The sequence below is a fragment of the Hydra vulgaris genome, chromosome 06 (genome assembly GCF_038396675.1).
Source record: "Hydra vulgaris chromosome 06, alternate assembly HydraT2T_AEP".
In the NCBI taxonomy this organism is placed as follows: Eukaryota; Metazoa; Cnidaria; class Hydrozoa; order Anthoathecata; family Hydridae; genus Hydra; species Hydra vulgaris.
In genome coordinates this window covers 4383687-4409486 of record NC_088925.1, presented here as the reverse complement: position 1 = coordinate 4409486, position 25800 = coordinate 4383687, and the positions used below count along the sequence as shown (strand labels likewise).

The following is a 25800-nucleotide window of genomic DNA, read 5'->3' as shown; positions in this document are numbered from 1 at the left end:
AAAATTTACTAAATATAGTTAATAAATGTTTAAAATACTTTAAACAATTTTCAATAATATTTACTAATAACGTGGCAACAAAAGCGTTTATTAAAGTCTTAAGCAAAATAATTTTTTTTATTGTCACTTAAGTTACATCGTCCACCGGTATATATATATATATATATATATATATATATATATATATATATATATATATATATATATATATATATATATATATATATATATATATATATATATATATATATATATATATATATATATATACATATATATATATATATATACATATATATATATATATATATATATATATATATATATATATATATATATATATATATATATATATATATATATATATATATATATATATATATATGCAGGGGCGGATCCAGATGGGTTCAAAGGGTGCTACAGCACCCGTCAACTTTCAACAAGCAAAATTTACTATTTTGTTGCATTTTTTTATATATAAAAATTAAATTGTTAAAATATTTTATTTAACTCAAAATTTGCGATTTAATTTTTTGTGAAGGATATCGAAAATAATTATCTTTGTTGTTATCTTTGTTTTTTAGCGCTAGCGTATTTTATATATATTTATGTTTCGAATAGGAAACTCCAGTATATTCGCTTTCTGATTCGCCTGCTCTTCTCAGAATTATTTTTGATTGGCCTGCACCCCTCAGAAGCTATTTTTGATTGGCTTGGTTTCTTTAGCTAATCAAAACTGGTTCTGAGGGGTGCTGACCCAATCAGAAAGATCTCTGAAGGGTGCAAGCCAATCACGCATAAATCGGAAAAAAGGGTTTTCACTAAGCTTTTGGTTAACTCGTAGGTTAAGTGTTCTAAACATGGCGGATTCAATGCTTCAAATCATTTTAAAATGTATTTTTGATGAAAATAGGGTTCAATCAGAAAAGGAATCGTTTTTATCTAATGTTATTGTCGAAGCTCATAATACTATTAGAGAAAAATTTTTGTTTAATGAAAAATCTAAACTAAGTGTATTGCATAAAATATGCAAAGTTTCAAATATACAGTTTCCCTTATTTCAATCATTTCGAGCAGAAAGCGATTTTCAACCAGTGAGGTAATAATTTGTTTCCTAAATAATTATATTAATCTAAAAATAAAAAAAAAACGACGTGTGTGTGTGTGTGTGTGTGTGTGTGTGTGTGTGTGTGTGTGTGTGTGTGTGTGTGTGTGTGTGTTGATTAATGGTTTAAATAATAGCAAATAAAAAAATCATATATAACTTTTTTTGCTTAAACATTTTACTACAAGCTTATTTTTATTTTAAGCTGAAAGATGTGTAAAATTTTGTCCTAGGTGCTTAAAATTTAAAAACATATTTTTCTAGTAAAATTGTGTTCATGCTTAAGTATAATATATTTATATCATATTTCAAGGAGAAAATAATCAATTATGTTATAATTTATTTTATGTTTGAATAATACCAAAATTACGTTTAGTAAATGATTTACCAGTAAGTTATTTTATGACTTAAAATTGTGTAATAATTATTTTGTGGCATAACATTATTAAATTATGTTACCTCGCTCATATTAATTTTTTGTTTTTTTTATTAGAACTTCTCCAAACGGAAACTGTTTATTTAATGCTTGTTCTATATCAGTAATTGGAAACGAATCTTTGTCAGAATACTTTAATTGTTTGACCGGTATCGAATTATATACAAATGCAGATTTTTATTCAAACCATTCAATTATTTTTTCTCAAACTGATGTTACCAAATCTCGAAGAATTGATGAAAACACAGCTTTTTCTGTTATTATTTCCCAAAAAGCATATAATTCTTTTTGTAAAAATAATAGAACACTAAGTGTCATATCAGAGTCTATCAATGTTGCAACAAAGTATTCTTATTCCTCGTTTCTTACTTTGTGTGCTACCAATACCAATCGAATCATATTATCCTATAGAAAAGGATAGAAAATAAATAGAAAAAACTGTTTATGAAATATTTTTTAATTGCACTGTTAGACCACGTGTTGAACATTCTTTAAGCACATCTGTAAAAAAAATACACATACTTTGTTGCTCTTCAGTTATTGCAGGTTTTAAACAGACTTCTAATATATTTGTAAACAAAGATCACTTTGTTCCTTTAATATCTTTAAAATGTATTCCTAAAAAATACCAAGTTCTTAATATTTTTGCACCTAAAGTAGTAAAATTACCTGAAATTAATCAACTTACTTCTTCAAAATCTAATATCCTGTTTCCTGATTCTACTCAGGAAACAGATATTCTAGATTCAGTAAAAATCCTTTCGACTTTAAAAAAAAGAAAACAACTCACAATTGATCAATTTACTATTAAGTCACCTTTTCCTATAGACAAAAAAATTTGTGTTGTATCTTCACCAAACAAATTAAAAAGTTCTTCCACACTATCGATTGCAGAATGTTCTTCAAAATTCACCGAGTAAAGCAAATTTAAACTCTAAAAGTAGTTCTTCTACTTTTGGAAATAAATGTGAACTATCCTTTGTAAACAAATACGATATCGGGCTCTATGAATCTTATGGAATTAATAAACTAGGCAATGAAGATAAGTATGATTTATTAAAAAATAAAAGTTCACCAATTCACCAAACTGCAACTCTAAAGGCAACTCATTCTCGCCAATGTATGGAGCAAAAGATAAATTTTATTGACTTAAATCTTAACAAAGTAGTTGATGAACAAGTCAAGAAAAATAGAGAAATATTAAAACTAATAGTTCTGGCAATTATTATGTGTGGAAAACAAAACATACCTCTCCGAGGTCACAGAGATGATTCATTTTACTATGAGAATGAAAATAGTAACTCTGGCAATCTTCAATCAATTTTGAAATTAATATCTGATTGTGCAGAAAACAATTTGGTGAATAGGCGAATTGCTACTCCAAAAAATTCAACATATTGCTCTAAAACTATTCAAAATGAGTTGATTAATATTTGTAATGACATTATAGTTTCTAAATTGAAATATGAAGTAAAAAAAGCTAAATTTTTTTCAATATTAGCAGATGAAGCATCTGATGTTAGCAATATGGAACAAATGCCACTCGTATTACGCTTTGTAAATGATAATTGTGAAATTTGTGAACTATTTTTTGGCATTATTCCTTGCGACGCTTGTCTGGAGAAGCTATAGCCAGCCAAATTTTGAATAGTATTAAAGACATGGGATTGGAAATGAAATTTTGTGTTGGTCAAGGTTATGACGATGCTGGAAACATGGCTGGGAACTGTTCCGGTGCTGCAATAAGAATAAAACTATTTATCCTAAAGTATTGTATGTTCATTGTGGATCTCATGTCTTCAATCTTTGTGTTGCAGATGCCTGTAACATACAAATAATTAGCAATATGATGTCAAATGTTCGAGTTATATCTCAGTTCTTTAATTTTAGTCCAAAGCGTTTTGATGTTCTGAAAAAAAAAATTGAAGAAATGTTTCCAAATGCTCATCACTCTCGTCTAATAGATGTATGTCGTACAAGATGGATTGCCAGAATTGATGTTTTAGATGTGTTTATAGAGGTACTTCCGGCTATAATTAAATGCTTTGAGCTAATGATTAATAACGATGAAAAGTCTTGGAATCATGACTCAGTGCGTGATGCAAATAGTTATTTCTTTGCTACTAGATCTTTCCAGTTTCTTGTTACTTTAGTAGTGGTGTCTCGCTGTTTAGAAGTAACAAGACCAATTACAAAACAATTTCAATCTCCAAACTTTGATGTTTTTGCATCACGCGAAAAAGTAAATTTGTTATATCTTGCTTTACAGCGACTAAGATCAGAAATTGAACACAGTCATGGTGCTTGGAATAGTGAGGCAGTTGTATTGGCAGCTAGTGTTGGTGTTTATGAGCACAAGCCTCGTACAATAGGAAAACAGCTAAATCAAAATAATTGTCCTAGTGAATCTATTAATGAGTATTACAAGAAAGTTATTACAATTCCTTTTCTTGACCATTTATCATCTCAGATTCAATTACGTTTTTCTAATAGAAACATGGCTGTTTATAATAGATTCTTTGCAATGCCAACTAACGTTTTAAATGTTGCTGAATGGAGAAGCAACTTTCTTCTTTTTTTAAATGAGTATGAGCATGAACTTCCGGAACCACGTTATATCATGACCGAATTGAAAATGTGGGAAGATTATTAGCGTAGTTTTAAAAATTCTCTTCCAACTACTCTAACCAAACTCCTTCCTCTTATTGATAGAATAGTTTTTCCTAATATATTCACCTTAATTCAAATTCTTGCAACTATTCCAGTAACAACATGCACTTGCGAAAGATCAATTTCTGTTATTCGTCGTTTAAAAACCTATCTACGTAACACAATATCACAGAATAGATTTAATAGTCTTGCTTTAATGCACGTTCACCAAGATATCAGCATTGATGCAAATGAAGTGATTGATTGTTTTGCTAGGAAAAATCCTCGTAGAATGAAACTTGTAGATATGTTAAATTCTGATCCAATTTAAACTGTTTTATTTAATAATATAATATAAATATATTGTTTACTGTTTTATATATTTAATAGAGTGTTATGGCGTATTAAATGACGTACTAATATGATGCATGACTTTAGTTAAAAAGTGAACTTTTTTTAATGCTGTAATTTAAATAGTGGTCCTAGAAAGTTCTGCGGTTTTTTTTGTATTTTTTAATTATAAAATTATACTTCAAAAAATATATGCAGTAGAATCTTGTTAAGTCTGACTCTCAAAGGGAATAGATAAATAGTCAGACTTGGCGAATGTCAGAGTATGTATAGAAAGTTCAATGGCAATTGAAAATTTTACTTAGTAAAAGTTTGACTTATCAGACTTAATTATAAAGTTTTCATTATATATATATATATATATATATATATATATATATATATATATATATATATATATATATATATATATATATATATATAACTAAATCATTAGACTAGAGATATTAAACTAGATCATTAGACAGTTGTCAACTTACACGTCGTCAACAAAAACTTCTCTGGGCTCAAATTTATTTTGTATGACTGCACCTCGAATTTGGAATGGTTTATCTATGAACACACAAAACTCAACCTCTTTAGAAACATTTAAAAAAAGACTAAAATATGAACTTTTTATAAACGCTTTTTCAAACTCATAGCCAACTTGTTTTAGTGCTTCTGAATTACTTCATCACTATTGTGATTGTTGTAAATAATGGCACTTTAATCTCTAATTATTATTATTATTATATATAAATATATATATATATATATATATATATATATATATATATATATATATATATATATATATATATATTTATATATATATATATATATATATATATATATATCAGGGGCGGATCTAGCTTTTTTTTTGAGGGGTGCTGAACAAATATGTACTGCGACGATATGTTCATTACCCCCCCCCCGCGCGCTTTGCGAGGAAGTGGGGGCGTGTAAAAGGAGGGGGGAAGTTCATTAAAAAAGGTTTTTATAAAGTACGAGGGAGAGAGTCACCCAAAAGCGTACAAGTTTGTTTAAAAGGTGTTCAAGGAAACGAATACGTACGTAGTTTGACTATATTTTTCATCAACTTTTTAAATTTTCAACCTCTTTTTTAACATAAGAAAAGGCTATATTCCTCTGGGTTTTTTACCTGTCTGCCCATCTTTTTATACCCTTTAAACTGCCCGTATTTTGATTAAATAATCAGATAAGAAAGATTACAATTCTTATAAACATATCTATTTTATTTCCATAATATTATTTTGTATGCAAAATAATGCAGCAACTTAATTTTATTAGCAGTAATTGACTTTTATATCATTAACAATTCAATAACAGAGTTACCGCTAATAAAAATGAAAATAAAAATAATTACTCTCGCCTGCCGAATAAACGGGGTTTAATTTCATGAACCCAAACATTGAATACACAATTATTTTTATGACATATAACATGAACTAGGAATGGCATAAGAATTGAGCAATAAAACCCAGTTTTGACATGTTAAAAGTAAACAAATATGTTATTATTATTATTATTATTTTATAAACATCAATTAATACGAGTTTCTCTCGATACTAAATTTATTTTTATTTTTTTATTTATTTTTATCACAGAAATTTTCGCTGGATTGTTGTGACCAGCGTCTTCAGCTTTAAAGTTTTTTTGTTTTTTTTTTTTGTTTTTTTTTGTTTTTGTTTTTTTGTATCTTATTTTTAAAACGACAGTTTTATTTATGTCAATGGGATAGTTTCATCTTTTTCTGACGTAAGTGCGCCATAAATGGTGTCCAAAATTTTGTTGAAACATATTGACCCTCATCTAAATTGATACCATTTTGTTGAGGGGCACATTGGTGGTACTGTATTTCGAGTGCTTCACGAACTTTCTTATCAAACTTTTTAGCATCAACTGTCCCAGTCAATTTGTTGTGAACAATGTCTCATGTGTGTAGCTAATGCAGATCTTTCTGTTTTATTTCCTATTGTACTGTTTTTGTGTTGCGTGTTTTTATTTGCATTTTTGTTTCACCTATATACTTTTTGTTACAATGGCATTTAATAAGGTAGACTCCTGGGTGGCTGTTCATTTGTAGTTTAGATTTATTTCTTGATGTTAATATTGCTTCTAGGTTCAGGTTTGATTTAAAGACCGTTTTATATCCTGCCTTCCTAAACACCTTACGTAATTTGGGAGACAATATTGGTACCCAAGGTAATAAAATAGTTGGATACGTACTAGTGATGTTTTCATTGTTTTTAGTAGTCATTAGTGCTTTTTGGTTCTTTCGTTTTATTTCTTTTATGATTTTTATGAGATTAGATTGTTTGTAGCCATTTTCGACAAATACTTGAATAAGGAATTTCAGTTCATTTTCTATATGTTTTTGACTGCATACATTAAATGCTCTATGTACAAAACCCTTATATATTCCATTTAAAATTTGTGGGTCATGGTTTGATGTTGCCTTAACTTGAATGTTAGTAATTGCATTTTTTCTGTGTATTTTAAATTCATATTTACCACTTTTGTTATTTATTATGGATATGTCTAGAAAATTTAGTGTTTTTTTTGTCATTTTCAAATTCGATAGTATATTGTATTTTTGGATGTTGTTGATTAAGTATTATCTTAAATTGATCAGTTAGGGACTCTAGCATTACTGTCATCTACGTATCTAAAAAATGATTTTAAATCAATAAGTGGGTTATTTTTCAGCGCTGTATTAAGTGCTCTTTTTTCAAGATGTTGAAGAAAAGATTCAGCTAAAACTACCATAAATGAAAGACCTATCGGACCTGAATTTTCAAGTTCGTGTATTTCATTGTTCCATAAAAAGTATGGTCGGTATAAACATAGTTCTATCAGAATTTTTATTTCTTTTATATTTAATTTTGTCGCTTTTTTAAAATTATCGCTCACCTCCAATAACCTTATGAGTACTTCAGCAGCTTCTTTAAGAGGAATTGATGGGTAAAAGTTTATAACGTCCAATGATACCTGAACATCGTCACTTGATATATCCCACGATTTTACTTTTTCTACGAATTGTTGTGAATTTTTTAATCGAGTTGGGTTTTCATTTAATATTGGTTATATTAGTTTTACTAAGTAATTTGAGATTTCGTAGTTTGGTGTGCCTATTGTGGATACTACAATTCGCATTGGGTAAGATTGTTCAGGCTTATGTGTCTTTACTACACCATACATACGAGGTGGTATTGGGTTACTGGGATAAATTTGCTGATATTCATCTTTTGTGAACCGACCTTTTTTATTTAATTTTGATAGTTGGAGTTTGATTTTCCTTGCGTAACTTTGTGTCGGATCCTCATTGATAATTTGAGTTGGTCCAATTTGTTCTTGAATCTTTTTTATTGCTTTATCATGAGGGATCGTTACAAAGCCCATTCCTTTATCAAATGGGCATATATCAATATTGTTATCTTTTTTTAATTGTGTAAGTGCTTTCCTTTGTTCACGAGTCAGGTTGGCATTTTTATTATTTTTGTTTAGTTTTAATTCTCTTAAAACTTCTCAATATAAATATATTTAAAACTTCTCAATATATATAAATTAGTAAAAACACTTATCTAATTTTTGATTACTTCGAGAAGTAATCAAAAATTAGATAAGTGTTTTTACTAATTTATTATTGCTCTGTTCTTTTAGAACATTGAGCACTCTGTTTGTTGAATACACTAACATAAATTATATATATATATATATATATATATATATATATATATATATATATATATATATATATATATATATATATATATATTATTTGTAATTATTAATTGGTTAGTAATAGAACTAAATAAATTTGGTTAATAAGTTTGGTCATTTGTTTTTATAATTTTTAATAGGTACTTATTTTTATGTCTGTATTTAGAAATTAGTTCAGTTTATTTTATTTAGTAAATTTTCTTGATCTAAATAAGTAATAATTTCAAACTTTTCTTGTAAACAAAGTATTCATTTTTTTGAAATGTTATTATAGCTTGGCGAAGTTTTTAGAATAGTTTTTAGAATAGACCAGTTTAATTTAAAATTAATATTTTTTTCTTTTAGTTGCCAAATTTATTTTGACAGCATAGTCTCTTGAGTACTTTGCATGATTTATCTTATATTCAAATGTAGTTGCTGGAACTTCTTGGTCAAAGAAATCAGTTACTATTTTACAATGCTTACTATATAACTAAAAAAAAAATTATTTACAAGTATATTTTATAATTATATAGAGATGTGATTTATTTTACTATAGGAGGATGGATCCTGCTTAAATATAACACATTGAAATTTGATTGGTAGCATGTTTAATTTGTATAGTAAAGATAAATAAAATTGTGGTGAAAATGAAGAAAAAGAAAACGGTTTATTTAACAAGAATGAAAATGTTGCAAGAAAGATTTAGATTGAAAATAAATAAATTAATAAAATCAGCAGTAGTCTTTAGTAGATTGTTTACATAACGAATTTAACCGATTTGTTTGGAAGAAATAGAAATCGATTTATTAAATTCTTTTGTAGTAAAATTATTATTATTTGAAATTTATAAATCAATGTCATTGATTTATAAAAAAACTTTATAAATCAATGACAACAAATGATATTACTTGATTAAAGTAATTTACATAAATTTATTAAAAGCAGCTAAATAAAGAATGGTAACTGTCGTTTATATACATCAAGCTACGTTTATATACATCAAAGTACGTTTATATACATCAAAATGAATTGGAAAAACCTTTGCGATTGGTTTTGAAAACATCCTTTGTGATATTATTAGAGTAATAGTTTAGATTCTAATAATAAATTTTTGTTAAATAGGATTTGATTTGTATTGAAATTATCTTTATTTAATTTATCATAATTTTTTATTCATTTTGTTTTAACAATAATCATTCAGTCAATTAGATTTATTAACTTTTTGTTTGTTTAGATATTATCTAGATAATAGATAATGCAGCTGATTAATTTAGTTTAAGTATAAAGTTTTGATCATCAGGGGCGGATTCAAAGAGGGGTAAACGGTGTAACTACCACCCTAAAAAATGTCAAATTTCAAAATAATATTGATAAAATTTAAAAAAATTGAAAAAATGTTACTTTTTGTTACTAATTATGTTATATTACTGCAACATTTTTTTTTTTTTTAGTTTTTTTTTAATATTTATTTAATATATTAACAAAGTATCTAATAACCTTAATTCTAAAAACATTCTAAATGACTTCTAAAACAGTGGTTTTATCTATAAAAAAAAAGGAACTTTTTTCTTCCTTTTCGGGTCGGACAACACTTCCCCCACCTTGGACAAAGTCCTAGATACGCCCATGGTGACCACTCAATTTTTATCGTTCTTTTTTGAGCTTAATACAGTGCTTAATTGTAAGCAACTTTTTTGATAATCTATTTGCTTAAATATAGATTTAAAATAGTAGATACAAATAATCTCTTATCAATATGGCAAAAATTACTGAGTATTTTTATGAGAGCTGAAATATTGAAAGGGTTAGAAGAAATCCTTTATACTTTGAAACGCAAAAGGTATGAACGACTAATAGTTAATTCCAGCACATTCACATAAACGAAAAATATTTCCATCAAAAATCCAATTATTTGGCAATATTTCTAAAAAAACATAGATGGTGTGGTGACGAAAAGAAATAAATTTATAAAACGCTATTCTCAATATGTATGGAATGAATTGAATCCTTTCATACAAAAAGGACATATACTTAATGTTTATTATGCGATATTACCAATATTTTTACAACTAACGCTGAAGTGGAAAACAATTTATCTACCAAGATTTCAAGCGTTTATATTCCTTATACTAAAAATTCGCTTTCTTACATGAGAGAAACATGTCAATTAGTCTTGGCAAACATCAACAAGTCTTGGGATTCTTTTTATGACACCATTTCTAAAAGTTTTGTCAAAGTTACCCTCAATCAATTTGACAGAAAAGTTATCTTCTACAGATAAAAAAATCAACTACGAAAGTCCCACCGGAAGTTGAAAGCGAATATTGAAAGTCATTGGGAAAAGAATAGCAAAGACACTAATACTTTGTTTAGTGTTCATCAATCAAAGTCAGCCTATTTAAAAATTCGCACAAGCCTTCGCTTTGAATCTAAACTAGATGCAGTTAAACGAACGACGTCTGTTTATAGTAAGCACGATGGAATGATATGAGGAACTACCTTTTTTATTATTTATTCATATATAATTATTGTGGTTATCATTGGTGTGATCTAAATAAGATTTTCTCATACCTATACTTTATTTTCCTTAATTTTCTATACCTAAATTTGTCTAATTACAATTTATTTAAATAAATATTTAGGCAATGCTATTGACAAAAAGAGAAAAAAACATTCTCCGAATCCGGACAATATTGATTTTAACAATGTCCATATGTTAAATGAAGTGCAGGAAATGAAATAAGGCTCTAAAGTATAGGAATCTTATTAATTTTTATAATTTAAATAAGTTACGTAGATCAATATAATGGAATAAACAAATTACCAAAAGTTTCTGCATACAAAGTAAAATAAAATATATAAAACTAAAAGCAATAATTAACTTAGATTAATCTCTCCACACTGGTAAGGAAATACAAAATTCAGAGATCAAACGGTAAAACGGTTGTTCGTGAGTTCTTGGAACCAAATAATGTTGATATAAACACCTTTGGCGGTACTCAAATTAATAAAAATAGAACGAGAAGAAAACTTAATGAGCTATCAGGTAAACATATAAAATAAACATTAGGTAAACTTGATAGATAAATTTAATTATGCGCTCAATTTTTTCCATTGCAATAAGATGTAAGAGTTTTTTTTCCCTTAACAAGAATGTACTAAAATAGACTATTAAAATGTTCATATTTTGTTTATTTGTGGAGCGTAATTATTTTTTTAAATCTAAATCTTTAAAAAATTTAAAATTTTTTATAACACAGTATTGTAGTCAAGGCTCATCCTCTACTAAAGTACTGGACTAAAGGAAGGGTTGCTAGGTATCGTTTTTACTCTAAGGTGCTTAAAATAAGGGGGCGGAGGGTTAATAATTTTCGTAGCTTGATGTATATGAATTTTCCCACCTACCCCAAACTTATTAAGAAATCCTCCCCCCCTCCCTTGTTTAATAATTTTTACTTTTTATCAATAAAAAAAACTAAATAAATAATGAAAATAAGTAAATCTCTAAACTTAAAAAACAAACATTAAAAATCGAACTTAAAAATTCGAAAATATATACCGGTCACTGATAAAAGTAAAAACTTTCAGTCCAAACAGACTATAACAATTGTTGACCTTAAAAAAAATCTAATAAATCTTGATTTGTTGAGAAGGAGATTTTGGTTTATACCAATACACACTTTTATTAAACCTCTCTCATTGTTTATTAGATCTCGAATAAAAAATTCCTACACCCTGTATCCTGTAAAGCACCTTAGAGTAGTTAAGTAATTGGCTACATTAGTAAAAAGGTTAAACCTTGAAAATAGCAAACACAGTTTCATTTGACTTGCCACGATAAGGATTTTATAAATTATAGATTTTTATCAAGAAATAATCTTTCTATGTAGGTAGTGGAATCTCTGTACCAATCCCACAATTATTTAGGAAGATTAAAGAAGATTTAAATCAAAATATCACTTCTGGAACATATATTTTAGGAACACTGATTAAACAGAAAAAATACCCAACAAGGCAGAAAAATTTAATTGCATGAAATACGCAAAAGAATTTTCGAAGATCATATAACACAAAAAATCATTCGAGAAATTCCAACAAGCATATGTAGAAGAAGTTTGATAATCTGGTCAGATCATGCATCGATTTTAAACTCGGGTCTCTTATTACTAACTGTTAAATCAATTTATGATGAGAAACTTTACTATAATAACAGATAAATGTTTTCAATAACTAGCAACTATTATAACATTCAAGAGTGGAAACGCCTCATTTATACATATTTGGATGCATAAATGACACAATTGCAGGGAAATTATCTTATATAGAAACTAGATTAGAAGACATTAAAGATTTGCACATTCCCCTAAATATTGAAGGGAAAGTAGTTCACGACGTCTTACGATTTTTTCACGGTAATTTAATAATTTTAAAATATGTTGTAATTGTTTACATTTTAGTTAACTAAAAGCAGGGTGAGTCAACACTTTGAATGAAATTGGAACATGACAATCGATTTTAGTTTAATATTTTTTAATTTCAAATTTAATACATTTTTATACTTTCCACAAAAATTAAGAACTTTTAAGAGATAAAAAAATTTAAAAAAGCAATAATTTGAAATAGCAATCTTTTGGAGACCATGTTTCCAGGTGTACTTTACTAAAGTATCATAAAGGTCATATCTTAATTTACTAAAGTAGCTTAAGTAAATTAAGATATGGCCATATCTAATTTTACTAAATTAACTTTAGTAAATTAAGATACGAACAGCTGAATAAAGTTTTATCATTTAGGTGATCATCCATAAATACAATTTGAAGCCGGAAATCTTAATGGTAGCAATTATCCATGTTTATGCGGCTGTAATATTAGATAATTTACAGATATTGCAATTGTTTATTCACATAATATCATATCATTAGAAGAGAGAAGGAAAAAAGTAAAGTAACATCGCTTTTAATTGAGTTACATGTCGAGTTTTGTGTATTAAACAAATTTTAACTTAAATTTAAGTTAATTTTACCTTAAATTAAATAAACAGATCTTACCTCAAACAGAATAGATATGAAGATAAATTTATTGTAAATATAAAGACTAAATAATTAACGAAAACTGAAAAAAACTACTTCATAAATTTAAACTAAGAGCAGGAGCTGTGCTTTGGCAATAACTCATTGCCAAAGCACAGCTCCTGCTTTGTGCTTTGGCAATGAGTTAAATGCTCTTGTTTTCTCAAATCTGGATAACTATGAGGTCAGTCCTATAGAACCACTTCATGACTTTAAAGGTCATATAAAAAACATTTGGGATGTTCTTCTTGATATACTAAATTTTTCAGAAAAAAAATTATTCAAAGATTGCCTTAAATTATGCTTTGGTGAACAGGACAATGTGCGAAGGGATGATTATAAATTATATACAATTGTTGTATACAATTCCTTGAAAGAGATCTGTCGTTTAGTGATAGGAAACAGTCCTAATAAAGACATCAAGAATAAATTGTATGGTATATATTACCATTCAATCACAATACATTAACCAAAAGTTTCACCTAGTTCGCTGCCTACTGAAAATGAAGAGCAGATGTTCTACAAAATCAAGCAAATTAGTTTGAACACTTCTTCAAGAAAACTGGAACCAATACGCGATAACAGTATCATTCGAATCCAAGCTGAACAAAAGGTTTTCGAACCCAAGCTGAACAAAAAGAAGATATCAATTTTAATAAATCAAAACAATGCTCAGTTTTTAAAATAACGAAGTTTAGTTAAGCAACAGGTAACAATAAAATATGTTCAAATACAATCAATACATATATATATATATATATATATATATATATATATATATATATATATATATATATATATATATATATATATATATATATATATATTTATTTATATGCACTGAGGCATATTCGTTTAGACGCATTAATTTTTTTCTCTTTATCTTAATTTTTTTCTATGTATTGTCAACTGATATGCAAGCAAGTTATTATCAAAATAATTGTTGTGTTGTGAGCTGATAAAAACCACAAAAAAAATTTTTCTGTGTCTTTATTAACATGAGAGTATGTTTGATATACAAAAGCACATTTTTAAAATGGAATATATCTATAGACGCAATCAAGTTAATAACGGTAATTATTGATTTTTAATCACTTTTACACAAATAAATTGATAAATTTTAGTGTAATTTGATCTTTTGCTCTGCCAGTATCATTTTTATTGCATTTTATGAAATGCCTAAAGGAAAGTATTTGACAGATTTGAAAAAATACAAACTAATTTATATCGTGGCTCAGAAATCTCACCAGCACTTTCTATACGAGAAATAGCAAGAAAAATTGGAAAATCTGACCATGTTGTACGAAAGGTGACAATTACGGTGTAAAAGGTGCAAAAGGTGACAATTACGGTGTAAAAAAAGCAACAAACGACAACAAAGTATTAACAAATCGGCAAATTAATCGAATTCGCTTCGAAGCAACCAAAAATAAATCGAATGCAACACAAATAAAGGATAAATTATTATTGCCTGCCACAAATAAACATGTTGCACATATTCTACGTACAACACCAAACTTAAAGTGGAAGAAACCACACCAAAAACCAATGTTAAAAAAACACCATAAAGTTGCTAGATTACAGTTTGCTAAAAACCATATGCATTGAACTCATGAGTGGCAAATCGTAATATTTTCAGTTGAAAAAAAGTTCAATTTAGATGGTCCGGACTCTTACAGTTATTATTGGCATGATCTAAGAGGAATAAATGACCCACAAACAAAACGAAATTTTGGAGGAGGAAGTTTAATGGTTTGGAGTGGATTTTCTTTTTCACGAAAATTGACTCTGTGTTGTGGTTTACCTAAAATGAACTCGATAAAGTATACAGGAATGTTGGATGACGTTCTCGTAACTTATATGGATGAAAACATGGACGATAATGCCATATCTCAGCAAGATAATGCTGCAATTCACACATCTAGGCATTCTATGAAATGGTTTAAAGACCACAACATCCCGGTTCTCGAATGGCCAGCTTGTAGCCCGGACTTAAATCCAATCGAAAACGTGTGGGGAATGCTATCAAGAAAAGTTTATGACGCTTAAGCAGCCGGACACCAATTTAAAACTGCTACTGAGTTAAAATGTAAAATTTTTGTGATTTTTATTAGCCCACAACACAACAATTATTTTGATAATAACTTGCATGCATATCGGTTGACAATTCATAGAAAAAAATTAAGACAAAGAGAAAAAAATAGATGCGTCTAAACGAAAATGCCTCAGTGTATATATATATATATATATATATATATATATATATATATATGTTTGCAATAAAGTAATTGTTAACAATAACAAGAATTTAATTATTTAGATCCATCAGAACATACAAATTTTTCTATTTATGAACAAGAATTATAATTCCACCTTGAGCGCATAAGTGATTTTATGCTATTTGGTAAAGGAGTTTGGTGGCATTTAGAAAACAACAACATTGTTTTTCATGGTGAAGAAAGTGATCCTGGTATTAAGGATATAGGTCCAGATTTAATGAATTTTGATAAAAACAATTTACAATCAATAAAGTAACATTTAAGAACTTGTTGGGAAGCGTGTATTGCGAAAAAAGTCAGTCTGTCTCTTGATCAAATAAATTGATTAACGGATGTAAGGATGTTGAATTAAACCTAAAATTACAGAAAGTAATTTTTGTTATTCACAGGTTTATACAGTTGATAATATATATATATATATATATATATATATATATATATATATATATATATATATATATATATATATATATATATATATATATATATATATATATATATATATTCATATCTATATATATATATATATATATATATATATATATATATATATATATATATATATATATATATATATATATATATATATATATATATTTATACGTTGCCTGTTTCTCTTATTTCAGAATCGTCAAGAAGTCTTTCTATTTTCTTGTTCTTTAAGAATATTGAGCACTTTCTATATTCTGTGTTCTGTGCTGAACATTGCAATTTATATCCAATTTAAAAAATCTATTGCAAATAATAAGTATTCAAGATTTCAATAATAAATAATGTGGTTTGTTATAAATTCATTATACTATATACTAATTCATAACATGTTATGAACTTATGATATATACTCAGAAAATTAAAGATTGCATAGAAAACTTTCTTGTCGGATTTTTTTGTTATCGCTTTATTATAAACGTTTAGAAATATCCCGCTGATGATTGGAAATCTTTATTCATAGCTTTAACTTAACAATTTTTAAAGACTTTTTTTATATATACCATTTGTGATTGCAAATGGAGGAAGCATTTTTTTTAACGGCGAGGGTTTTTAAAGGTGAAAAATAGACAAATAAGAAAAAAGGAAAATAAATAAAAATTGAAAAAGTGAAACCAATAAAACCAATTAAAGAATAAAAATTGAAGAAAAAGATTAAATAAACAGAAGAACTAAGTTAAAAGAATAAAAATGTTCGTGAAAAATTCGAAAATAAAAATTTTAACAACTTAAGAAAACAAAAATGACATTTTTTAAGTTTTATTAATTTATGTTGTTTGGATTGTTTTACTGTCGTGTATTTCTATGTTTTGTTTATACAGTTGTGCAATTTTGTTTATCGTTTATATTGACGTGTACATTTGTGCATTGTTTATGTCGAAGTGTATTTTTTTTTTGGTCTAGTTGCTAATTATTTTTATTATTATTGCTTTTTTAATTATTGTTATTACTATTGTTGCTTTTTATGTTTGTTGCTATTATTCAAGTTATTTCTTATTTTTATCTCATTATAATATTTAAAAATATCCTTTTGTTTTCTTTTTATTTTCTACCATCCTTCTTCAAACGTTATCTCATTTATTCGTTATCTCTTATGTCAGTTTATTCACTTTTTCCTTTTTTTGTGTTATTTGTCTTGCTTTTTTGTGTCATTTGTCTTGCTTTTTTTGTGTTATTTGTCTTGCTTTTTGTGTTATTTGTCTTGCTTTTTTGTGTTATTTGTCTTGCTTTTTTGTGTTATTTGTCTTGCTTTTTTAAATATTTTTGTTCTTCTTTTTATTTTGTTTTATTTCATTTTGGTCGTTATCTATATTACTTTTTATTGCTTTATTTGGTTATTTTATTAAGGTGTCACTCCAATGACTAACTTTTAACTATACGAGTGACACCGAACCTAATTTTAACTAAAATTATAAATAACTTTGTAATTTTTAAAATTTTATGGCTAAATAAATGGATCTATTACAGTCAAAAAATTAGAGTGTTAATGAACAGTTTATTGTGCAATAATCAACATATCAAGGCTTACACCGACTTTGAAATCCATTTGAAATCAACTCTTAGGAAAGAAAACATAATATTCATATGAGTTTAAAGTTTTAACAGTTGCTGATGGTTCATTATTATTCATTATATAAACGCTCATTAAGGTAATACAATATTTTTATAGATGATATTATTTTTAAAAGTTTAACTACTATCAATATTCAGAATAAAAATATTAAAGAAAATTTTTTACAAAAATTGGAGAAACATTGCGATATTAATTTTTTTGTTTTACAGAGCAGTCTGTATCGCAAACGTTAACGAAAATTGTTTTGCGTCAGTACCATAAATTGAATTCACGCCAGCAATTTCCATAATTCATAAAAATATTATGAATCCATTAGCAAGTATATATTTTTATCATTAAAACTTGCCCCTCAGTCTTTAATTTTATTTGCTTTATTAATGATTGTTGTATTTACTTTCATATATTCTAAACAACAACAACAACAACAACAACAACAACAACAACAACAACAACAACAACAACAAGTTCTTTATTTTCTGTAAATTACTTTTACAATAGTTATGATAATAATATTAATAATAATAATAACAATAATAACAATAATAATAATACTGATAACAATAATAATATTAATACTAATAATAATATATTATAATAGTATAAGATAAAAAAAATACAAATTATAATAATAGTAATAATACGTATGTTTAAAATAACTGCAATAAAAAAAAAAATAATAATAACTAATATTATAATGGTAGTTATGAGGATAAAATTATTTATAACAAAAAGTTAATGGTTTATTAAGATATGTAACTCATACAGAAGTTTGATCAATGGAGTGACACCAATTGTTAAACATAATATAAGTAATAATAAGCAAAAACATACATTGAAACATATGAACCGTAAACACATAGATTAAAACACAGAGAACTTACATTAAAACAAACATGTAGAAATCATAATTTGAAGGTTTTAATAATAATAAAAAAGAAAAAAATTAACAAAAAGTACTGATGATAATTGTAGTAACAACGAAAAGAAAATTAAAAGAAAATTTTAATCGTAAGTATAATATGTCTTAAAGTTAGAATAAAAAGTTGTGCAGAACTTTTTTAAATTGATATTGTTTAAAATGGAGTAAACGGAATTTAGGATATTATTTTTTGGGCTCATTCAAAATGCATGCAAGGCTCCTATTCCATTCACAGACGCACTGATAAACAATAGATTTTTTAGTAGAGTAGGAATTTAATAGTCTACTTTCTGTGAACAAGTTTGTTATTTATTTATTTTTTTTCTTTAATATTTTGCCGCTTAAAAATATTACAATAACCAATTATATTTTACAATTTTTACATTAGTAACGATAGGACTTCTAGAAGATCATGTGGATCTTGTCATGAAGCCCTTTACAATATATGGTTAATTTTTGATAAAAATACAATGTCTTAAGTGAAATAATAATAATAATACAACTTTATGCCAAAACATGTAAAAACCAAGATAAAATTTTAAAAAGCCAAGATTAAAAAATAAACAAAATATACAAAATAGAACAACAACGAACAAACAAACAAACAAAACAAAAAAACAATTAAAAATAAATCAAAATATTTTCAATTAAAAATATAATTCTTTTAAGTTTTTGTTTGAATCAAGCTATAGTTAGTGGGGTAGAAAAATCAAAATTTGGTAAAACTATTTTGTTCCAGAGATAAGGACCTCGATAAGAAACAAAAAACTGGTCTTTGCTTTTATGGCAAAAAGGGGCAGTAAGATTGTTATTAATTCGAAGGTTATATTTGTTTTTAGGTTTCATACAATAAAGATTTTGTAATACGTTTGGCAACGAATTTTCTCTACATTTAAACATGAAACATAAAATGTTAAAGGCATTTTGTTGATATACATTTGAAATATTTATTTCTTTAAAAAGTTGTTTCGTAAGAAAAAACCGATTTTTAAAATTTATTGCGCGAGCTGCGTGTTTCTGATGAAGGTAAAGAGATTTTAGTTTTGTTCTATGAGTGCTTCCCCATATAATATTCGCGTAGTTTATATGACAATGTATAAATGAACAATATAATTGTGTTAACTGGTGTTTACATAATATATTTCTTGCTTTATAGAGAATTCCAATGCATTTAGCGATTTTATTGGATATGATTGAATATGATTTCTCCAAGATAGATTCTCATCAATATATACTCCAAGAAACTTAGTAACTTTTTCTCTTTTTATTATTATATTATCAATTAAAAGGTCTGGCATGATATGAGGCAGTTTCTGTTTTTTTGAAGGTGGATAAAAAAGTGTCCATTTAGTTTTTTCTATATTTAGAGACAATCTCTTTTGTTTAAATCAAACAGATACTTTTTTTAATTCATTTGTCATATTAGTAAAAAGCATATTAATATCTTTATGAGACAAAAACAAGTTAGTGTCATCTGCACAATTTATTGTTGTTAAGTTATAGGAGGTGGTAAGTTTTTATTTAAGGAGTCAAAAACAAAAAGAAGATTAGCATACTTTACTAGCGCTGGAAATGTTGGAATGAAAAGTTTTTTAAAGAACTTTGGTGTATCTGATTTAATTGGTTGAAAGTTAATTATTCTAATGGATTGACACTGAGACGATAGCAACTTGCTAATGCGATAGTTTCCGACTTGACCCCAAACTTGACAACAATATCTAAGATGATATGAGAATAATGCATAGTAAATATTTTTTAGTGTAACTTTATCGACATAATGACGAATTATCGAAAGCATAACGTTAGCTCGAGATTTCTTGCTTAGTTCATTAATATGAAAGTTCCATGAAAAATTGCTATCAATTAATACACCAAGATATTTAATAACTCTTGAAGGATATAGCCGTTTATTATTAATTTTGATTTTGATTTCAACATTTTTAAAGAAATCGTTTTTTCTCGGAGAAAAAAAAAATTAGTTCAGATTTTTTCTGTGTTGAGACGTATTAGATTAGCATTTAAACAGTGAACTATACCTTTTAGATCCGAATTAACATTTTTACATAAAGAATGATACGATTTGTTGATGTGCGATAGATTTGTATCATCAGCAAACAAATGAACTGAAGAAAAGTAAACAGAGTTGGTTAGGTCATTTACGTAGATTAAAAACAAAAGAGGACAAAGAAAAGAACCTTGAGGAATACCACACAAAACAGATTTATTTCTAGAATTAAAACCATTAATGCTTACAAATTGTTTTCAATCTGAAAGATAAGATTGAAACCAGTGATTTACAATACCGCAAATTCCATAATGTTCAAAATTAGAAATCAAAATACTATGGCCAATAGTATCGAAAGATTATTTTAAATCGATAAAAATACCACAAACAAAATGACCAGTATCAAGAGATTACCTGATTTTTTCTGTTATACTTATTATTATTATTATTATTATTTATGTATGGCAAGTAAAATGTTTTGATCGAAAACCAAATTGAAAATCATTTAAACAATTAAATGAGTTTAGAAAAGAGTACACTCTAGACTACAAAAGTTTTTTAAGAAGCTTTCTAATTTTAGATAAAAGTGAAATAGGTCTATAGTTAGTGCATGAAAGTTTAGAGCCATTTTTAAATATTGGAATAACGCAAGATAATTTCAAAATATCAGGAAATACTTCATTTATAAATAAAGTATTAAATAGTTTAGAAAGAATATTTGAAAATTCATAGTTAAAATCTATAAGAATATTTGTGGGAATGCTAATTGGACCTAATAATATTTTGGATTCAATTTAGATATAAGAGATGAAATTTAGGAATATTTGTTGGAGATAATAATATACTATGCAAATTTGGATGTTTAGGATACTTTTGATAGTAAATGTAAGACGAATGAATATTGGATTTGAGTTTTTTCTTGCAAACAGTTGGGAGATGATTTATTAAAATTATTTCTATTAATTTGAATGTTAATGCCTTTCCAAAGTTCGGGAAGATTTTTTACATTTTCTGAGAAAAACTTTTTAAAATGGTTTTTTTTACAAAGTTTAATTAATGTAGTTATCATATATTTATATCTTTTAAAAATTTTTTTTATTAATAAGATTTTTAGGTCTTATCATTCTATGTAATTTTTCAAAATGTTATAATTTTTCAAAATGTTGTAATTTTTCAAAATGTTATAGTTTTTCAAAATGTTGTAATTTTTCAAAATGTTGTAATTTTTCAAAATGTTGTAATTTTTCAAAATGTTGTAATTTGTTGTATAGTTTCTCAAGAATATTATTAACTTTATTGCTTCAAGTTAAAATTGTATCCCCTAAAAATATACAGGTATTATTAGCACGATTGGCAAGCATTGAAGAACTTGGTGAACCACAAAACATATCAAATTTAATTTTAAGCATAATTAGAAAGAGTAACAAAGATATGCCAATTAATGGTTTGCCTGATAGAGTGTCATTGCCACTAAAAGCAGTAGAGAATTTAAGTACTCTAGAAGAAAAATTAAATAACAAGAAAATACTTAAGCAAGTATTAATTATTTTTTTATGATTTGTTCATGCATTTCGTATAATATCTTCGTACAAATTATGTACCTGAAACAAAATACTCTTTGAAGGTTTTTTGTAAATGAGATTTTATATTAATTTAAGTCTAACCAGAAGTAATTTTAGTTATTGTAAGGTTCTATGTTTTTGCAGATTGATTATTTAGAACAAATTGGAGTTAAAGACGACGGAGATTGTATATGTTATTTACTTAGAATAATTTTTAAAAATGGCCTAGCTGAAAAATTAAACTATGCAGGGAGAGGACAAAAAATCGGAATTGGAAAAATGTAGATTGCATATGTCGCTATTGGTAAGTGGTTTAGAAAAGTTATTTTTTCACTTCCAATTTGTTATGTTTCTTTGGTGCATTATTAAAAAAATAGTTAACGTTTTTGCTGAAGCTGTGAAGTCAAATTAGCATCGCTTATGCATAGTCGTGGGCACCAAAAATCATTAGCTAAACACGGTTCAATCAAAAATAGCACAGTTAATATCGAAACTACTCCATAAATTTTATAGGGAATTTTTTATTCAAAACTCAATGTGTTTATTGGTTTATGTTTGGTGTTTGCAATATGTATATTTAACGGAGAAATTGTGTAAATTAAATAAATAAATTTTTATACTTCTATTATACATTTTTGTTTTTATTTCTCTATAAATTTCAATTTAGCAATGCAAATCATCTGTTTTTAACAACGACCTAATATTGCATAAAACGTTAGATTAATGTAGAACATTTGTTGTTGAAATTCAGCATATAGCTAATTTATAATATTATTTGCCTAACTTTTTATTCAATATTGACCCAATGTTACATACGATATTGGGCCAATGTTGTATACAACGTTAGGTCAATGTTGTATACAACGTTAGGTCAATGTTGTATACAACGTTGGGCCAATGTCGGGTAAACGTTGTATACAACATTGGGCCAATGTTGTACACAACGTTGGGCCAATGCCTAACCAATGATCAAACCTGCATTGAGCCAACATCAACCTTCAACGTTGGTTCAATGCATCACCATGCATTGGCCCATGCATGGTTGTAAGCTTACTATTTGGGTTTTTATATATTGCATTAACAAAATTCTGAGTATTATTTTCCATAACCCTGCAAAGCAATAAAACTGAAGCAAACTGTTGGCAATCTCTATAAAATTGTTCATTAAGATTTTGTAATCTTTTTCTCTATATATTAGTTATTTCTTGAGTTCTCTTTACAGATTCACTTATGTCTGGTTTTATATCAGAAAGATTGTTTACTATAACAGAAGACATTCTAGTGAGTAATGTATTACCTAAAGTTATATTGCTGAAGTGTGAAGCTAGTAAACTTTCGATCACCAATTCATAATACTCTTAATAAAATAAATCCACTACTGACTTTAAATTTTTCTGCTATTAAATTTTTTTTTTCTAAAGATGTTTAAAACCATTTATTGATAAACTCAATTTCTTGCACAAGTTTTTTTTCAAGAACTGCTATCTTATATGAAATAGCAGATACATGTCTATTTCTAATAAATTTGAAATATCTTTATTTATTCTTTACACTTTTAGCAGTAACATTTTATTAATAGAATTTTTTGCAATGCAAAGTCTTGATTACTTCAGATGCTAATTTATATGCATGTTGTTCAACATAATTATTTACTTTAGGAGCAAAGAAACCTATATCTGTAGGTAAGTTTATGTCTTTGTTCTAAAAAAACTCCTTTAACCGTATCAAACAAACATTCCAAATCTCTATTTACATTAAAACATTGACATTTTTTATTAAGTTGTGCGGGTTCGCCTGGTCGTCGCGCAGTTTTTAATTTAAAATCGAAAAACAATAAAAACGGTCCGTGTTTCCAGACTCTGTATTCTTATGTCTATGGTTACATGACTTAACTAAAAATAATTACAGTTTGATTGCGTTAAAAAGTACTGGTTTCTATTAGCATTTAATAACAATAAGAATCTAAGATAAAAATTGTAATAAAAATGAAGTTAAAAAATGGTTTTAATAGCTATTTTGTTTAAAATAAAAATTAAAAAAAAAAAAGTTATTAAAACCATTTTTAACTTCATTTTTATTACAATTTTTATTTTAACACTAGAAGCCCCAAGGTGGATCAATTGATCCAATCACGACTTTGATACTTTGCTGAAGCTAAAATTTTAATGTTGATAAAATGATATTTTATGACTTTTATTATTTAGATATAATTTACTGAAAAGCGGAAAAACTACATAAAAAACAGATTCAGAGATGCGACTGAAAAATATTTATACCTAATAAACCTAAGCTGGATCAATTGATCCACCTTACAGAAAACGTGGATATACATAACAAATTTTATTCAAATAATTAAGGTTATTTGCAATGTTTACATATATTAGACAAGAACTTTCCACAAACAGCTTTCTTACAATTTGCACATACTGTTGATGTCAGATTACGTTTGCAGTTTGTTTTTATCTGACATCTCAAACGAATTGATAATTGTGTATTACTGTTGGTAACTATTGTGGTATTACTGTTGGCAGCAAGTAAAGATTTTCGGTGAGTATTATTTGCTTCTCTTAACTGTTCAGATAAAGTGTAAAGAAACTTTCGTCTCGAAATTTTTTGTTGTGTAACTTTTTTAAAAATGATCCAAGCGTTTACACCGGTCAAGTCCGAAATATTGAAGAAAACAGCTAGCGGCCAGCGTCGGCACCCAGATTTTGTTGAGATTTGTCGACACATTGAATCTAAAATATCAACTCCACATTTATTCGCATTGTAATAAAGTATTCCCTCCGGTTTCTTCTTCCCATCACTTTGCTTAGTCGCCCCTCTATGAAGTGTTGATAATAAAATTACAGTTTTTTTTTCTTTGCCTGGTAGACAACCAAGTTCAATGGTCCGTTTATGTAGAAATTCGAATCGTTAAGTGGTAGTGGAATAAATGCTGGAATTTCTTTTCTACTATGCTTAACTGCTCCAACAATTGACGTTTTCTTTTGCAAAAGTTTTGTTGCAAGATCGACACTTGTAAAAAAGTTATTTTTAGTAACATTATACCCGCGGCCAAAATAAGGTTCCACTAGTGACATGACCTTATGAGTACCCAAATTTTCTACACGGCTTTCATCTTTACCTAGATACAGTTTGATATTGGGACAATATTTATTCTTTAGATTAGCTAAAATCCAGAGTTTGATTCCAAACTTGTCCGGTTTATTAGGCATATAATGTGTAAAGCGACATCGAGCTTTAGTTGGGAACAACTGTTCATCAATTGTTTAAGACTCCTCAGGTATATAGCATTTTTGACTGTTTTCTACAAATCTTGCCAGCACCCATGACATAAGAGCAAATTTATCACTTTAGAGGAGCTCTCTACGTTCTGAACGTATATAAAAATTAATGTTTTTCATGATGTCTTCAAATAGAGAACGCGGCATAGTTTCTATAAAAGCTTTGTTGCCATATTTTTCAGACCAAAGGAATTTAACTGGAAAATTTCTTGCGTTCATGCATCCGCGAAGATATATCAAGCCTATGAAAGCATCAAGTTCAATGCCGCTAATATTCCATCCTTCATTTGATAAATAGGCAGAAAAAATAGTGCATTTTTGATAAAGCGTGTAAATCCTTCATCCATAATTAGTCTAAATGCATCAATAGG

General features: G+C 27.0%; 2 protein-coding genes and 1 long non-coding RNA gene across 3 annotated transcripts; 2 read left to right on the top strand and 1 right to left on the bottom strand.

Moving 5' to 3' along the window:
• Positions 1 to 674: 674 nt before the first annotated feature.
• LOC136081601 (uncharacterized) lies at positions 675 to 4555 on the top strand. Its single transcript, XM_065799030.1, has 2 exons — positions 675 to 1099; positions 1599 to 4555. Exons 1-2 carry the CDS (start codon positions 861 to 863, stop codon positions 1960 to 1962), a joined length of 603 nt encoding a protein of 200 aa, XP_065655102.1. The 5' UTR covers positions 675 to 860; the 3' UTR covers positions 1963 to 4555.
• On the top strand, positions 2664 to 3173 carry LOC136081134 (52 kDa repressor of the inhibitor of the protein kinase-like). The gene has a single exon (XM_065798425.1). The coding sequence runs from the start codon at positions 2664 to 2666 to the stop codon at positions 3171 to 3173; it is 510 nt and encodes a 169-aa protein (XP_065654497.1).
• Positions 4556 to 13741: 9186 nt separating the features above from the next.
• Positions 13742 to 16293, bottom strand: LOC136080925 (uncharacterized). Its single transcript, XR_010638729.1, has 3 exons — positions 16198 to 16293; positions 15689 to 15948; positions 13742 to 13943 (listed from the first exon to the last, which is right to left on the bottom strand). It is a non-coding gene; the product is annotated as an uncharacterized LOC136080925 (long non-coding RNA).
• Between the last annotated feature and the right edge of the window lie 9507 nt (positions 16294 to 25800).